At 52.3% G+C, this 17,011-nt stretch overlaps 6 protein-coding genes across 6 annotated transcripts; 3 read left to right on the forward strand and 3 right to left on the reverse strand.

The window, feature by feature from the left end:
• Positions 1 to 40: 40 nt before the first annotated feature.
• On the reverse strand, positions 41 to 3,159 carry NECHADRAFT_105002 (uncharacterized protein; the record flags this gene model as incomplete). Its single annotated transcript, XM_003048835.1, has 5 exons — positions 41 to 1,090; positions 1,143 to 1,623; positions 1,677 to 2,832; positions 2,888 to 3,014; positions 3,072 to 3,159. 5 exons carry the CDS (start codon positions 3,157 to 3,159, stop codon positions 282 to 284), a joined length of 2,661 nt encoding a protein of 886 aa, XP_003048881.1. The 3' UTR covers positions 41 to 281.
• A 4,402-nt stretch (positions 3,160 to 7,561) lies between these two features.
• On the forward strand, positions 7,562 to 9,094 carry NECHADRAFT_46568 (uncharacterized protein; the record flags this gene model as incomplete). Its single annotated transcript, XM_003048655.1, has 1 exon — positions 7,562 to 9,094. One exon carries the CDS (start codon positions 7,562 to 7,564, stop codon positions 9,092 to 9,094), a length of 1,533 nt encoding a protein of 510 aa, XP_003048701.1.
• A 360-nt stretch (positions 9,095 to 9,454) lies between these two features.
• On the reverse strand, positions 9,455 to 11,660 carry NECHADRAFT_46494 (uncharacterized protein; the record flags this gene model as incomplete). The annotated part of the gene is made up of 6 exons (XM_003048836.1): positions 9,455 to 10,056; positions 10,169 to 10,267; positions 10,313 to 10,511; positions 10,548 to 10,924; positions 11,184 to 11,316; positions 11,466 to 11,660. The coding sequence occupies 6 exons, from the start codon at positions 11,658 to 11,660 to the stop codon at positions 9,455 to 9,457; spliced, it is 1,605 nt and encodes a 534-aa protein (XP_003048882.1).
• A 1,177-nt stretch (positions 11,661 to 12,837) lies between these two features.
• NECHADRAFT_47217 (uncharacterized protein) lies at positions 12,838 to 14,021 on the forward strand (the record flags this gene model as incomplete). Its single annotated transcript, XM_003048656.1, has 2 exons — positions 12,838 to 13,135; positions 13,234 to 14,021. The coding sequence occupies 2 exons, from the start codon at positions 12,838 to 12,840 to the stop codon at positions 14,019 to 14,021; spliced, it is 1,086 nt and encodes a 361-aa protein (XP_003048702.1).
• Positions 14,022 to 14,557: 536 nt separating this feature from the next.
• Positions 14,558 to 15,544, forward strand: NECHADRAFT_83656 (uncharacterized protein; the record flags this gene model as incomplete). Its single annotated transcript, XM_003048657.1, has 1 exon — positions 14,558 to 15,544. One exon carries the CDS (start codon positions 14,558 to 14,560, stop codon positions 15,542 to 15,544), a length of 987 nt encoding a protein of 328 aa, XP_003048703.1.
• A 309-nt stretch (positions 15,545 to 15,853) lies between these two features.
• Positions 15,854 to 16,624, reverse strand: NECHADRAFT_46854 (uncharacterized protein; the record flags this gene model as incomplete). The annotated part of the gene is made up of 1 exon (XM_003048837.1): positions 15,854 to 16,624. One exon carries the CDS (start codon positions 16,622 to 16,624, stop codon positions 15,854 to 15,856), a length of 771 nt encoding a protein of 256 aa, XP_003048883.1.
• Between the last annotated feature and the right edge of the window lie 387 nt (positions 16,625 to 17,011).

The raw sequence follows: 17,011 nt of genomic DNA on the forward strand, positions 1-17,011 counted from the left end.
CATCATCACAACAGCATGAACCATTACTGGTTCGCATCGTGCATACATGCATTAGCATTACTATTCATTCACTACCTATCTGTCCTAACAAACGAATAACCTCCCCAAAGCCACCTCATAAGACCTATGAATCCAATGAAAGGGTCGTGACACTATTTCGTGAGCTATCCACCATCCCAGTAACTGATGTTCAAATCCAAACTCTTCCTCCTCTTGTTAAATAACACAGCCTGATAGCCGGCATGTGCTTGGGTATCACACTGTCAAAACTATTTTCCTCTCTAGTAGTAAATCTTCTCGCTCCAGATCGGAGGTCGGGCTTCCTCCGTGTCCCACACGATGTGGTTCTTGTCATCCAGCGTGCAACCCTCATCTGAGATGGGGATCACCTTGCTTGTGTTAAACACCTCCTGCTTCGACACGCCAGCCGGGTCGGCGGGAATCCAGAGCACGGGTGTTGCGCTGGTCACCGATGGAGGGAAGTAGGCATCTCTCTCGACCTCGTCCGTGTACTGGCGGTCAAGACCCAGTGAGTTCTCGTGGGGGACCAGTTGGCGCAGGGTGGCATAGTCGGCATAGAGCCAGGGCTTTAGCCACTTCACGAAGAAGTTACCCTGCTTCTGCACACCATCTGCTCCACCAGGGAGGAGCTTGCGAGCCCCGTTGGCGATGCCGCCGCCATTGCTGGGACCAGCACCGTTGTTGGCCTGTCCCTCCTCCAGCTCAGAGCCCTGCTGGCTTCTCTGGATAGCCTCCTCCTCAACCTCGAGGGATCGGGGCAGGCTGTACAGGAGGGGGTCGAGGGCCCGCGACATGGTGATCTGGAACAGGATGGTGAAGATGAGGAAAGCGGCCATCAAGACAGCGGGTCCAGCAGCCTTGGACACGATAAACATGCCAACCATGCAGACCTCGGCGATATAGACACCGACAAAGAGGTGCTTCAGGGCACGAGGGTAGATAAGACCATGAGTGTCGATAGTAGTCTCAGTGACGAACAGAATGTTGTAGCGGTACGCGAGGTAAAACAGACCCAGGCCGATGGTCGACCAGAAGAGCGTAATGGGAGCAATGACAGCGTAGACGATGCCTACATCCATGTTAAACAAAGTACAAGGCGAAATCACCAGTTGATTACTTACTGATCAGGGCGATAGTGGTGTAGACGGGCAAGAGACTTCCCCACATGATACCGCTGAGCGTCGTCCACTTGGTGTACATGGCTCGGGGAGTACCGGCAAGGAACTTGTACAGGATCTGGAAGATGACGCAGCCCACAACCTGGGTCAGCACGCTGGTAGCAATCGTGAGACCTTGCACGATAAAGTACGAGATGTAGAAGTTGGACGACGTGGGGATCGAGCTCGAGAGCATGGTGAAGACTTGGCTGGGGTCCTTGACAATGGTAGCGATGGAAGCGACGGCACTGTCGGCAAGTGTGCGAACAAGGAACACCTGCAGGACCTGGAAGCAGAAGTAGGCGTTCTGCGTGAACAGCTCAGTCTGAGACAGAGAAACGCAGCCAGCCAGCTTGGCACAAATGCGCATGAAGACGGGAACCAGAGACATGAGGATAGAGAGGGCGATAGATGGGAGAAGACCAGAAATGACACCAAGGAGCCACTGTACGACAGGTTAGCAATGAATATGGCGGGAGGAACTTGTTATCAACTTACGCTGGGAATGTCCGCGATCCAGGTCAGGCCAGGAAGCTCCTTGATGGTATCAACCTGAGCAATGATACCCACAATGGCAACAGGAATGGCCCAGAAGATAATGAGAGCGGCGATGATGGCGTAGACGGCATAGCGACGGATAAAGAGCTGCCACCAGGGAATGGACAGACTCTTCCAGACAACCTCCTCTGGCTTCACTCCAATGTATCGGGGTGCCATGTGAAGGGCATGGTGATGAGTGGTGGTCTGGAAAGCGGCCTGGGCGTCGGACTGGGTGAAGAACTCGACAAAGACAGCATTGTGCTTCTGGTAGTTTCCAGAGAGCCACTCAGCCTGAGCATTGTCGGCCTTGGGGATCAGCTTGCTAAGCTCCTCACGACCCCATTCGATAGTGTCAACCTTCTTGCCAATGAGACCAAGGGGTCCAAGACGGTGAGTAGGGCGCTTCTTGTCGGTGATCCAGCGGGCAGCAAGGTTTCCAGACTCGGGATCCGAGGGAGCGGAGGCAGCCTTCTCAGCGTCGGCACCAGACTTCTTGATGAGGTTGGCGCGCTCCTTATTGACCAACTTGAGAAGCTTGACCTCTCCCTTCTCCAGCTTCATGGCGGTCTCATCACGCTCCTTGACAATCTCGTCCAGCTCCTTGGTGTCACCTGGGAACCAAACGTTCTTGACCGAGTCGTTGAAGAGGGTGCGAATGCGGGCCTCATCGAGGTACTCCTCAGGGACAGATGTGAAGAGGACGGTTCGGGACGAGATGCGCTTAGCATACTGCGGGGTGAGGAGGAAAGCCTGGCGGACGTTGATGTAGAAGATACACTCGCGAAGAATGGTGTAAATGACAAAGCCGTAGACGATCCATGCGACAAAGCAATGGGCATAGAGGCGGTTCCTCTGAGTTGAATCCGTAATGTTGATGTTAGACCAACCGAGAATCTCGAGCTGCTTCTTTCCATTGCCGCCGGTGGCGTTGATGGGGAAGAGGATGGGCCAAGTGATGCACAAGCTCACAAAGCAGATGGTGCAGCAGATTCGCAGGAAGCGGATAAACAGGTAGGAATCGAGACTCTGATGCTGCAGAGCGTAGGAATCGGGGATCTTCCAGAAGGCAGAAAACCAGTTGAAGAAACCGTTGGGTAGTTCTGGACTCCGTTCCCTGCAGGAGCGTTAGTAGGCCCGGAAAACAGTTGCGGCGACGGGTAGAATCTTACTGTTCTCGCAAGGAGCCTAGATATGTTCTTGGCGCATAGAAACGTCGGTTAGACTTTCTGAAAAACAAAAAGATTACGATGTAAACCGCCGTCGTGATAAGGACGGGGACGAGGGTAGACACCATGCCTGGACATGATCAGCTCTGCTCCGCGACTGCATCCTGAATACTTTTGAAAGACATACCCGAAAGGGACTGGGGTTGGGTTCCTCGCGCATCACCCTGATTCGGGTCGGGGAGATTCTTCTCCAACCAACTGATAAAGTTACCCATGATGACGGCCCGGCAATATCTCTAGATCTATCCGGGTCGTGGGCCCTCGCGTTGGGCAAGCTCGATTAGGTCGTTTACTCTCGATTCGATGTTTTCGACGATCGCGCGACGTCGGGGAGATGCTGATGGAGAAGCGATTTGGAGGGAGGGGGAGAGATTATGAAGGATTGAGCAAAATGCGGGTGGTTGTCCTGTTGGTCGATGGGAATATCGCACGGTAGAGGTGGAGTCCCAGTTCAGCTGAACCAGAGAAGGAGGCAAGCTCGTTTTCTGGGGTTTATCTGAGGAAGGAGCAGCGGAGCCCAGGTCCCAGCTGGTATGACAAGCTGTTGGCGGGGCGGGAAGGTCCCAAGTAAATTAGCTGCAGCGCAAGACGCGTCTCTCTCTCGCGGAAGCTGCCCACTCTTTGACCTGGCAAATCGATTCTATGAAAAACGAAGAAAAAGGGAGGGGAAGGATAAACGGTCGAGCTCTCTGGGGCGCGACTATATGTAATTAATCTCTGCAGGCGCAATGAGGGAGGCCCAGAATCTTGTGAAGGAAAAAAAAAAAAAAAGCTGGTTTCATGGCAGAGGCTGGCTTAGCTCACTCCCACTCCTGTCCATCGGTCAGGTCGTCAGGGGTGTGGGTGGAGGAGAGGAGGCCTGCCTGCGCTACCAGCAGAAAAAAAGCTGCTAAAAAGCCACCCTGATAATAAAATCATGTCTCAGCCCAATTGGCCCCCTGGTGGACGAGGTGATTTAGAAAAAAGAAGAAAGGAAAAGGAGTCCTTGCATGCGACGAGCGTGTAACTCTTGTGCCCTCTTGTGCCCTCTTGTGTAATTAATCCCTTGTCCTTCTCCATGTCTGCTATCTACTCGAATCCTGTGGTGTTTTGTCGTCGTGGGCGTGTGTGATGCCATCCAACGTCAGGGTGAATGGCAAGCCAAGGCGTGGGACGGCACAAGACAAGACAAGGTGCTGATGGAGATACGTCACAGCGTAGCGCCGAGGCTGCGAGCGCATCGCCAAGTCCCTGAAACTCGGACGCGTCAGGAAACAGACAAATCCTGGTTTGGGCTTGGATCGACGGCTCTTGCGAGCGGTGGTGATGGTGGGCGGTGCAGTCCAGGCCGGGTTCATCGACGGGTGGTGGGCGGCTGTGGGGCATCCAATGGACACCCACCCCCTTCTTCGGGTGCTTAAATGGAACCACCGAAAGTGCCCGGGCCAGCGCATCGATACGCTGTAAGTTACTGGGTCGCCAGCTATTCTGGGGGATGGGGTCGTCTGATGATCAGCGCACTTACTTGCCAGAGGAGTGGGCAAACCGCCAAGGACGGGTGGGAATAGATCCTGGACGATAACATGGGTGGGATAAAGACGGGATGACCAAGGCAATCCAACCTCTGAAACCAGCAACCGTCAACTTAATACGAAAAAGGGACCCTTCCTTTTCCTTGCGACAGGAAGGAAAGAAAACTGCAACCCTAACTCTAAATCATCCATGAATCTACCGTAAACCAGTGCGGGCCTCGGGAAGTGGCCTGGGTTTTTTCCTCATCTCATCTCGGCTGTCGAAGCTTGGCTCCAGACCGTCGGCACTATTGGTAAAGGCGCGTGGATGGACGCATGCACCAGATAGTTTGTCCCGCTAAGGCATTGGTTCTCATCATCCTGTACGACAAGTCAAACACATCTGGGTCAATCGAGATGCTTGCCCGTGTCGCAGTTGAGTCTGTCTTTTCTGATGACCTCGTGAGCGTGAGGTTCCATCCGAGGCCTGGACCATGGCCGTTGTGGCTCTTTGTCCTTCTCACTTTGGGTTTCAGCCATACAGCAGTAGGATACAGCGCCAGTTCCTGCGACCTTCAGCTTGCAATGTCGAAATCGAAGATGCAGCACAGCCACGACGAAACAGCTCGACAGGGATGTGCTCTTGCAGATTGTGTGTGTGATGTCAGACGCAACCCATCCTTTTTGCTCAACACCAAAAACTAAAACTGTCAGGCAAAAAGTCAATGAATCAATCCCGGCGAAGATCTTGGGACGGGAATGCAAATCCTCCCCATCTGCCAAGGCTATTTCGACTCTACATCCAATCTCGTGGCGCCAACATTGTCGTTGGCCAAATGAGCAAAAAGTCAGTCTATTCTCTCGGAGCTTCTCCTACCCGTTTCTTGGGTCTTGACAATCTTGACGCCGTCTTTGCCGTTGCCAGTGCCAATGACATCAAGTGTTGTTTCCCCTCCCTTTGTCCTAGACAGTGGCATCCTGCATAGTACAGTAGCAGCCTAGAAATCTCCAGGTTTGTAAATCAAGGCAGCCCATAACGGCAAGGTCACGCTGATCCGATCTATCGTCATGATTTTGTGTCTCCCTTGAGCCTCTAGTTCTCTGGCTACAGCCTAACGAGGCAAGGAGGCGCTTCCTAATTTTCCCCTATTTCGATCATTCCACCCTCCTTTGATCGCTCTGATGCCTCTGCGCTTCTGCCCATCATGCCAACGACATCATCACTCTCTCTCACCGCTGGCCGTACTGTACAGTATAGTAGTCTCCTCTACTGTATCCCATCCCCTTACCCATTCCAGGGCACATGCACGAGCCAATTGATAAAAAGGCGCTAACGCCCACTGGTGATGCTGGTTCAGCTGAGATGGTCTGCTCCGGGCATCAAACTCCCAAACTGGCACTGGTCGACCGGGGTCGAGGCTTGGCCCATCCCCTCCTCCGGGCGACTCCTCCAGCCAGTAGCAACCCCTGTGTCTTCATTCATCTACCATGAATTAATTGAATTCCCCTCGTGTGCCCCTCGCATTTGCCATTCGTAGCCCTGCTCGCCCGCTGCTTCAACAGGCTCATGCCTGGGTATCATCCCGGTCCCGCAACCGTTCGCCAAAGCTTGTCGCGGCTTTGCCGACCGTGCCTCCAGCCTGCGTTGAACAAGTGTCCAGGTGGTTGATGACAAGTTGAAAAGTTCCAGACCGCTGTGGCACTCTGTCGCCGTTGCAGCAGGTATGTAACGCTGTATCATCTAGAGTTGTCCTGTTGAGCAAGGCGATGAGGCCTCTTGGGTTCTGGGCTACGCCTGATAAAAGGTACTGAACCTTAATGACTGAGGCGTCACTGTGACCGTGCCTGTGCCTGTGCCTCCAATCTAGAATGCGCCCCAAACATCACCTCTCAAGTCTGACAGCGCCTCTGGGCCATCGACCCGTCTTCGTCGCTGCACAAGTTTCGAATTTTCGGGATGGACATGTACATGTAGGCAAAGACATTGTCAGGGTAACTGGAAGCGATGCCTCTCATCCATCGCGACAGCCAGCGGTTGGCTGGTGATTGGTGGAACACAACGCTACATCTGATGGAGCTGTAGCAATCCCACGTCCTCGGGACTGGACCTGGCCCCGGAGAAGTCCACTTTGAAGCTACATCCTTCAGTCTCCTGAAAGATGGGGCTACTAGCCATATGGCAAAGGGATAAGCTTTCTAATTGCCGTTTCTCGGCCACTTCGGTGACAGGGGCAGGGGAACTCAGCCTTCAGGTGAGCGGACAAGCAAACATAGTTGAGATTGCGATACAAAAAAACCTGCCTATCAGCTTTGAAAGCGAGGGTCTCGACAGGCAGGGGGGAAACAAGCTTATTGTAGCTTCCCGAGCGAGCTGGTGACCTGCAGGTCGACCCAGGTACAGACCTATTGAAGAAGAAGACCATTGATGCTAGCTCGGAGATGATACGAAAGGACTACCACCCTCGTCACTTTTATGTGTATGGCTATCGTGAACATGTCTTACTGTATAGCGCTTGGGATGGTATTAAAGCGTTCCTGGTAGCTTCAGCCTCTGCCATGAGGCAACGATGAAGAAAGATGTCTGAGAGGCTTTGAGCGGGTGGTTTGCCGATATAATACACCCAGTTTGCACAGAAAGCTATAGACATACTTGCCATTCAACAAAGCATGCAGCTGTTGGATCATAGCAAGTTTCGGACAATCCGTTCCAAGCATTGCTATAAGAGCAGGCAACTATGCCAGCTGCAACTCGATGCCACCAACTCCCTGTGTTTTCGTCCTTGTCCAGAGAAAAGAACAAAGAACCGTCACCCATTCTCACTGCAGCTCCTATCAAGGCAAGCTACGCATGTCAATGCGTCCACCATGTTGTGGCGGGGATACTGCAAACAAAGAATAGGTTTCTTTGTTCTCTGGATAGCCTCCCATAGCCAAGCCACCCTCAGGAAACATCATGCTAATTCTGGATCCTTTGGAAGGAACTTGGACTTGAGACTGGTATAAGACCAAAGGATCACGTTTATTTCTTTCATCCGCGGCCTTCTTTTGTTCTCATGTTCACTCCTCACCTCCCTCTCTGAACTTGCACAGTCTGCTCTGAACCCATCACCACTCACCCGCAGTCGCAATGTCATCATCTTCAGAAGACTCCTCGGATGATGAGAGACAGGAGAAGACACGTCCCGTTCACCCTCTCTACATCCCCGCCAACAACTATGCAATCGCTTACAAGTCTACCTGGACTCTGCCCAACTCGGGCATACTGGAAGCTGAGGACATCGCCCTCCTCCAGCACGTCAACTGCTCCTATCTCTCGTCCGGGCGCGCTCCCACTCTGCTAGCTCTCAAGCAGCATGCTCAGTGTATCACCAATCTCATCCGAAAGCTCGCCCCGACACTTACCGGATGTGCATTGGACATTTTGGGGGAGGAGCAAGGTGACTTTGACGACTTCAGGGACCAGGCCTTTGATTGGTTGGTCGAGCTCGACAAACCCTACGAAAACGATGATGTTTCGCATCATGAGCCCCTCTGGGCTCTTGCGAATACCGTCAAGGAGCAGTCTGAGATGAACGGCATTGTCCATCACTGTCCTTTGACCAGAGTCCCTGACACGGGTTCTTCGGCTAAGCAGGGGGCTACCCGTCGTCCGTACATGACGCATCATGACCTTGTCATGCACGCCAACGAGTGTCTTGAGATTCTCGACCACGAGTACTCTTCCACCGGTGGTCTCATGTCTCTCCTCCCCGTCGGCGTAGAAGGCGACACAGATGAGGACCGAGCCCATTTCACGGCCGATGAGCTCGCCGGCGCTCGCAACACTCTTCTTGGCCAGTGGCTTCTCCATCATCAGCACCTCGTCGGTCGAATGCACGAACTCGAAATCAGCTACGCCAATGCCCTTGATATCCTTGGTAACGAGGCTGAGGTCCCGCTGCAGCTGATGAGTCGCGACGGCGTTGACGGCATCTCAGGGGGTCGAGAGGTTGCATACCCTCAAGACAAGTTCGTTCTGGCCAACATCGGCGACGACATCACTGGCTACATCCACCGAATGATTGACGTGGCCGAAGCCCAGATCGAGCAGAAGGAAAAGATCTGGAAGGCCAGCGGTGTTAGCGGCGAGCGCATGTGGATGGAAGAAAGAGGCGGCAAAGTCTATGCCCGAGGCATCGTGCCCGTCGACCTTTTGACACGCTTCTACCGCATCAAAGGCAAAGGCCACAAGTCTCCCCTCTTTGCGATTCCAGCCGCCGAACAGCATCCGGGCGTCCAGCAGACGCGGCGCATAGAGGAGCGCCCGACGCTTGTCTCTGTCGTGACGCCGACCTGGCCTGAGCGCGTGTCCGAATGGGAGACCAAGCAGAAAGCCAAACTGGAGGAAGCGTCGCAGATGGACGCGCAGAACCAGGTTCTCATACGCGACAGAGTCGAACTACAGGACATGCTGGCCGTCAAGGATGCTGAACTGCGTCGACAGAGGCTTGAGCTGTCGTTTCACGAGATGGGGCTCTCTGAGGATGAGGCCGGGGTTAGAAAGGCACTCTACTCGCAGATTGCGGTGTATGAGGATAAGATGGAAGAACTTAGATCTGTGTTGCCGAGCGAGTATCACAGTCTGTTGGATGTGGACACGGAGCTGGGAGAGGAGGCTTAGAAGTTTCGGACACGTACAGAGAGGGATGATGAATTGGTCTGATTATTCAGTTTTTGCATAGTTATCGTCTAGTTAGCTTTGGTCTTTCTAAACCAACAGAGAGCACGAGTAGTATGCCCATCTCTATCGCTATGTGATGCTTCATGCTTTATTTACAACTAATGCCATCTATTACCCAACGGTATACAAGACGAAGCATTCTACAAAGTATCTCCAAGTTCAAAGTTTCCAAGTAACAGAGCGAAGAAAATCAGTTAGTTGGTCGAGGTTTCGGGGGAAACGGCCCATGTGGACAGTCTGGAGTTGTCGCTTTGATCATGTCTGCTGCCTATCATGCTTCATTAGTTACCTTCGACACCATCACCGACCAAGACTCACCTTTTCAGCAATGGCATATACAACGGCCTGGAGATGAGCCGAAGGGATCAGCGGCATGATGCTAGCGTCAGCAACACGCAGATTGCACGTTCCATACACTCTCAGCTCAGGGTCAACTACTCCTCCCAGATCTCGAGGCATCATGGCGACAGTTCCAGATGGATGCCTCTCAGTGGTGAGTCCTCTTAGAACCTCTCTCATCAACTTGTCGTGATCTGTCGTGTTGAACGCCGTGTATGGTTCTGGCATAAGTTCCTTCATTGCCTTTGTCTCGATAAGCTTCATGTTTAGCTGAAGACCAAGGACAATGATCTCGCAGTCAATGGGGTCGGAGCAGTATCGTGGATCGAGAAGAGGTGGATCAAAGATGGAGGAGGTTGAAGGCCGGACAGTACCACGAGAAAAGGTCTTTTGGGCAGCGACAGTAAGCTGACCCCAGGAGTTGGCCATTGTCTCAAATATCCCCATGTCGTTACTGAGGACTTGTTGTCCAAGAATCTCCTTCTGCGCTTCGTAGCCAATCTTGACTGAGTGAGGGGCATCATCAGGAACAGCTTTTCCTGAACTCTTGTCGTCAACGAAATCTTTCTAGGACTCAGTGACGGACTGAAGGTTGGGGAATGCAACTGTGTTGATGAGAGGCGCTGTCCAGGGGCCTGAACACTGTTAGCCAATCCCATACCTAATATAAAATACAGATAGACATGCCAGTTCTGTTGTTAATGTACATGCGAGAGACCTGGTCATGTACTTCGCCAATGATTGCGTCGCTTTTGAAGAGGGAAGAATTGCGGTCTGTCGAGGGTCAGTTTGAACGTGACGAGGCAAGGGGAGACCTACAGTAATAGGTAGCGTATATCATGGGATGGTCCTGCAGATTGTATCCAACCCCAGGCAAGTCGATCTCGACGGGAATGTCGAGTGATTCAAGAATCTTGGCTGGTCCGATACCCGAAACCTGAAGCAGAGTTGGAGAGAAGATGGCCCCAGCAGATACGATAACTTCTCTCTTGCAGGCAACGGTTCTTTTCTTTGCTTTCTCATCCTCTGCAAACTACCATAATGTCAGCTCAACCCTGATCGCTTGAGGCCTTGGGTATCTTACCTCTACACCAACGACACGTCGACTTCCCGTGAATCGGTTATGGGGCTCCAAAATGAGGCGTGTAACAGTATGTCCTATAGCAACGTGAAGATTAGACCTGCGATCTGCCACATTGAAGTGAGCCTCTCTGGCATCTGATCTCGTTTGGTTGGTGGGATGCATGCTCGATGGGAGAAGCATTGCTCCAGCGGCCGTCCCGTTGTTTGGGTCGTCAATGATGGGTATGCCGAGCTCTGAGAATCCGTCGAGCACATTTGCTACATCAAAGTCAGAAATAGTCGTTGAATCAAAGCCGATGGGCAACTCACTGGATTGGCTGTAGAAGTATCGAGGATAGGAGACGTGAACTGAGCCATTGCTTCTATGCATAGACAAGTCAGGATGGATGCGAAGAGCATCGGCATCCTTCTTGTAGGCATTTGCCTTGAAGTTTTCCGACTATGGTGGGTTAACTCTCTGCTCCATATAGTTTAATATTTCTTGAACATGCCTTCTTGAAGTAGGGAAGCATGTCATCCCAAGACCATCCTTTGTTGCCCAGCTTCTCCCAGCCATCATAGTCAGAGGCAGGGCCCCTTGTCCAGCAGAGGCCATTGAGGATGGAACTTCCTCCAATGGCTTTTCCTTGAGGTATTTCCATATACTGATCGTTAAGATAGGTTTGCGGTTCTGTGATGAGGCCCCATTCGTATTCGCTCCAGCCGCCGTTGCCGATGACTCCTGGGACTGGGAGCAAGCCCTTGGGGATTGTGAGGTTTCTGGCATCGTCCCTAATGAGAGGTTAGTTATGGGCGATGAAGCTTTTTGGATATGTATGTACAGAGGGCCAGCCTCGAGTACGAGGACGGAAACTGCAGAGCGTCAGCCAGATTGTCCCATGTCAGCGACAGATATTGGGCTACCAGATGAGTTCTCAGAAAGACGGTTGGCAATGGTCAGTCCAGCGGTGCCTCCACCAACGATGATGTAGTCATAGACACTGCGCAGCGTATTATTCGCAGCTTCGGGAGTGAAGTGAAGAGCTTCGGAGCAAGGTAGGGCACAAAGGGCCAAGAGGGCCAGGAGAAAGCCCCAAGCAGTCATGGTGATGATGAAGTATGATGAGTCGAGAAGAGCAAATCTCGAGGTACGAGCTTAAATATCCAAGAGTAAGATATCACTGTCAGTGAATCATTGAGGCTAAGAAACGAAATTGTGAATACACAAGGATTTGTTTGCACAAAAGCATTCACCGAGATCCAGATGTGTTGGCAGTGGCAAACAGCTGCCAAGTCAGGTTCAAATATATACGACTTTTTTTCTAGTTTACACGTGTTGTTTCAGCAAGCTCACAAAACAGATCTTAAGAGTAGATGCTTGGGATATTAACTTGGCCATTTGATACACGCTCACAATGTGTATATCAGTAAGAGGACATTGCTGAGGAGGCACTCCTTAGATGCACTATACCTTGAGTCATTGTCTAATACTTTAAACTATTACTACGAAAAGAAAACACGACCATCTATCTAAGGCTTTTTGAGAAGAGCCTCGCTGGTATTCGGTCTACATTTGGGCAGTTCTGATCTCGGTGATGCAAAAATGGTCACCCCCCCCCTTCGTTGACATGTGCTTCTGACTGCAACGTAGTCGAACATCAAGGCAAACAGATCAAGCCAGACTGCAATGCTGTAATTTTTATCGAAATATGGTAAAAATCCTGTAATATATGTCTTGTCAGTTGATGCAGGGGATCATCATAGCTTGAAGGCCTAGGTGTTGCTTAGAACCCAATGACAGACGAGCTACGGTCTTGGCTTGGACTTCCCATAAGAAGACACCCCTAAACTAGCACATACTATCCAAGCCATTAGAATCATTGCTTAGAATTCTAACTCCTCGAGTGTAATTACAAGCCTAAATCCACTTCGAGGTGCACTCTGTCACACCAGTGGTTCTTCAGCTGGGCGGTCGGGTGATGGCATAGTCACACAGCATGAAGCTTCCAGAATCAGATACTAAGAAACCTACCTTCTCCAACCAATCACTCAAATTCAAGTCTAAGAATACCGATCCAACGCTCGCCATGAATAACACTCTGGACTTCCTAGACCTCGGACCCGTTCGGTGCATATACCCCAGTAAGAGACCAACCTACCACACAAGTACATTACTAAGCTGCCTACAAGCATATCTCGAGTACGGTCCAGCGGCTTCAACTCAACACCAATCATAGCAACGGCAATTGTCACAATCTCGAAACACTCGGCATCAACTCATGATGCTGTTTCTTTCGAGACAATGTGCCACCAGGAGCTTCCGGATACGTAGCCTACCCGCGATTGGCCACCGCCGCTCCCTGCATCTGGCTCCTCCGTTCCTCCTCGACGACTACATCCCTCGGTATCAGACCCTCAGCTCGAGGGACGTGGCCAAGAAGCGCTCCCTGGCTTATGCCCACCTCCGCAACTGCAACCTCTGCCCTAGAGAGTGCGGCGTCAACCGGTACGAGAAGACGGGCATGTGCCTCATCGGGGAAAAGGTAAAGGTCAACACCATTGCCCCCCACTTTGGCGAAGGTCAGTGTCAGTGTGCGCTCTGTGCTTTTTTCTGGCTCCCTTGCGTTTGCTACATGTCATGCGCGGTGTGTTGGATTGTGTTGCTGACTCGTTGACAGAGCCCTGTATCCAAGGTCATACTGGTAGTGGTTCGGTCTTCATGAGCGGGTGTAACTTGAGGTGCATCTTCTGTCAGAACTTTGACATCTCTCACCAGCGCAACGGCATGGATCTTACACCCGAGGATCTGGGAGACTGGTACATGAAGTTGCAAGAGGTTGGCAACGTCCACAACATCAACATCGTCACCCCAGAGCATGTAGTGCCCCAGGTGGCGCTGAGCATCCTGCATGCCAGGGACCGTGGCTTGATGGTTCCAATCGTTTACAACACATCAAGCTTTGATTCTCTAGCCTCTCTCGAACTGATGGACGGGTTGGTCGACATCTACCTGGCCGACTTCAAGGTGTGGGAACCAAGCACCTCCAAAAGGCTATTAAAGGCCGACGACTACGCCACTACGGCCAGGGAGAGTGTCAAGGCCATGCACGCCCAGGTCGGAGACTTGTGCTTCACTGGAGACGGTATCGCCAAGAGTGGGCTACTAATCCGCCATCTTGTCATGCCAGGCAAGGAGGCTGAAGGGGCCGAGATCATGAGGTTCCTAGCCAAGGAGGTGTCCCGCGACTGTTTCGTCAACATCATGGAGCAGTACCACCCAGATGCGCACGTCGGAAAGAAGAAACGAGGCAAGACCAAGGATGGTGAAGCCGACAATGAAGTCCGATACGCGGACATCAACCGCGCAGTCACCGATCAAGAGATCTCCTCGATCCGGAAGGCGGCCATGGATGCTGGGCTCTGGCGGTTCAACGACCCACCAAAACATGACGGGTTTGCTATCTGAGAGGTAGGCTGTCTCTCGGTTGGGTTACACAGTGAGAGAATGAACCTTGCCGCGAGGCTTCAGAACCAAGCCAACTTCGGGGACTAAGAACGCCACCACCTGGCCAGAGCGACCCAGATGGCTTCTGCGGCTCATTGACAACTGTCAGAGGCAAACCGGGTGACCAAGCCCTTTCAGGTCCCTGAACAGAAACCCAGTTCTATTCAGGATCTTATTTGTGTGGCACGGATCCCCAACGCCCCCCTCAGGAACAACCAACAACAACGAACGACAACGCACCCAACGCTAGGAATTGTACGTTGGCAAAGAAAAGGTCTGGGCAAGGTTCGGATCTCGCTGAGTGCCCTTTGTCGGGACCGTTTCCGACTGACAAAGCGTCTGCCAACCCCTCGTCCCAATATAGCTTTCCTTGCGTTGTCGGTGGCGGGAGAGACGGGGAGGGACGATCAATAACTATCTGTTATGGGTGCTGATCATCTTGCACTGAGGATTCGATCATTATCATTCTCACTAGCAAGATCACGCTATCCTTCAAGATGAACACGACATTTTCAACCGTTCACAACATGGTATCACTACCATCCATCGCTGCCAGGATCACGCCGCCTCCTGAGGAGTTGAACCTTATTATCCCCAAATCAGAGACATGCCCTGTTATTCCAGCATCACCTGGGGGTATCACGCAGACACCATCTGGATCGGCAACTAGTCCTTCCACGCGGAGGAGGAACCGAAGACATTCGTCTAGTTCTCGTGCTCGTCCTCCTCGTGTTGATGTAAGACCTGTGCCTTACGCCAACTCTCACCTCGTCTTCTCGCCACGGCCATACGAGAGCCTGTATGTGGAAAGGGCATACCTCACCAGCGCTCTCCAGCAGCACTCTAGCCGTGCTGCAAACCTGATGAGACAGTATTCCATCGTCGAGTCGCAGCTTCAGGGTCTTCCCGGAGACAAGGGCCGACGTAAACTACGCAAACAACTCGGTCTCCTCAAGTCAAAGATCAACGAGGCCTTTGAACAAGAGAGGGCAATCTTCTCCCGTCTCACCGAACTCTACATGGAGATTCAGAGCCGCGAGAGCTGGATGCAGATCGGATACCAACAGCAGCAGGTTTGGTCCATGGATAGCCCCAGCGTCGGCACCCCTTCTGTCTACAGCCCAATGTCCTACAGCCTTCCCACGCCTACTACGCCCCTAAACGGAGCATGCGCAGAGTTTGTCCCCATGGGCTACTTCGGCGATATGCATCATCTGCCCGAGTCCTCGCTGGGCCAAGAAGAGACCGAAGCGACCCTTGGCCTGGAGACTGTTGACGAGGCGGGCGAGGATCTCTTATGCAGACCTGATTCACCCTGCGAAAGCGTTGAATCAGACACGACTCCCGCAACTCCAGTTGCAGCCGACGCCCCGATTGTCGAAGCAACTGACTTGGAAGAGGCATCTGGTGATGTCCGCACCATGGCTATCAGGAAGAGACGGTTCAGCCTCCCTTGTCTCCAGAACGCATGGCCCGAAACATGAGCCAAAGCAAGTGCTTGGCCATTGTGTTTATTACTACCAATGTCCGATACAAGTATGCATGGGTACGATTAAACATGTTTCAATATGTACAACGAGAAAGCTTGGATATAATCAATGGAGCACAAAGCAACAAAGAGCACTTCTTTCTGTAAGACTAGGTCATCTTCATTATATCATTAATAGCATAAACCAGCATTAGCATCAAAACAATTGTATCCAGGCTGCTCATTTTTGGGTGAATGTATACCTACGTTTTCTCAAAAAACCATGTCGCTAATATATCAATCTACCACCCAAATTGGTCCTTTTTTACGCAAACTCTCCAAATTGTCCGTCGTCAAATCCTAAATCCTTGGCTGACTGCTGCTTCTGCTGCTTCACATCCTGTGAGCTAGGTGGAGGTGGCAGCGAGAAACCCTTTGCACCACTGGGTCCTGGCGGCGGTGGTGGAAGAGCAAAGGATTGCAAGTCTCCCGAGCTGGATCCTCCCGCTGGCGAACTCTGCTGCTTCCGCCTGCCAAACTTGGAGCCGCCAAAGCTCACTGTGATGGTCTCTCCATCCTTGAGGCTGTAATCCCGTTTCTCTTCCTCCTCCTTCTTAGCCGCCGGTCGACTTTGTTCTCCCTCCCAACCAAGAGCTTTACGCGCCTCCTGCAAAGCAATGGAAAGATCGAATGCCTCACTGCGCTCCTCAAACCCAATACCTAACACCGCGCGCCTACCCTGCGGATCCCTCACAGTAAGAGCAAAGAAACGGCTACTATCCAGCACAGGCTCGACAACAGCAGCAGCGGTGTAAGGTGCAGCGGCAAACAGCTGCCCAGTGGAGGCGTCTTCAAGCACAGCGTCGACCTTGAGCTTGTTCTCGGAAGAGGGCGACTCGTAGGCGGTCTCGAGGATGCGCAGCCGGGCGGTGAAGATGTGCCGCTTGGGATCGGCGGTCCAGGCGCTGGCAGAGTAGCCCTTTGTAGACGTCAGGGGAGGGATGTTGTAGACGTGGACAGCGTTGGCGACGAAGAGGATGCGCTGGATGGCGTCGCTCGGGAGGGGGGTGCCTGTGGCGGGGTCTAGGAGCTCCATTGGGGTGTATTTTTGAGGTGTTTGGAAAGAGAGGTGAAGAGGGAAAAGAGCTGCCTGGTGATGGTGCTAATGTGGTGTTGCGACGTCTAGGAGGGGCACTCGGATCGGTGGAGGGGCAAAGCGCGGGGCACTACCGTTTTACTGTAGGGTAGGTAAGTGGATGATGGACCCTGCAGATGGCCAGACTTGAGCACGCTATAGAATGATGCGATTCAACTGGCTAGACATTGAATTGAGGGTGGTCATTCACAACTACTCGCGAATTGGGTATTGAACACAGGTGTAATCTACCATCATGGTACCTACTACGCAGTATGTTGACCATCTTTATAGGGGATACACCCATACTCCCCTATCGTTCAGCGGTGTTATCGCTCGGCCCCGCTC

This window comes from Fusarium vanettenii (genome assembly GCF_000151355.1).
Source record: "Fusarium vanettenii 77-13-4 chromosome 8 genomic scaffold NECHAsca_10_chr8_2_0, whole genome shotgun sequence".
Taxonomy (NCBI): Eukaryota; Fungi; Ascomycota; class Sordariomycetes; order Hypocreales; family Nectriaceae; genus Fusarium; species Fusarium vanettenii.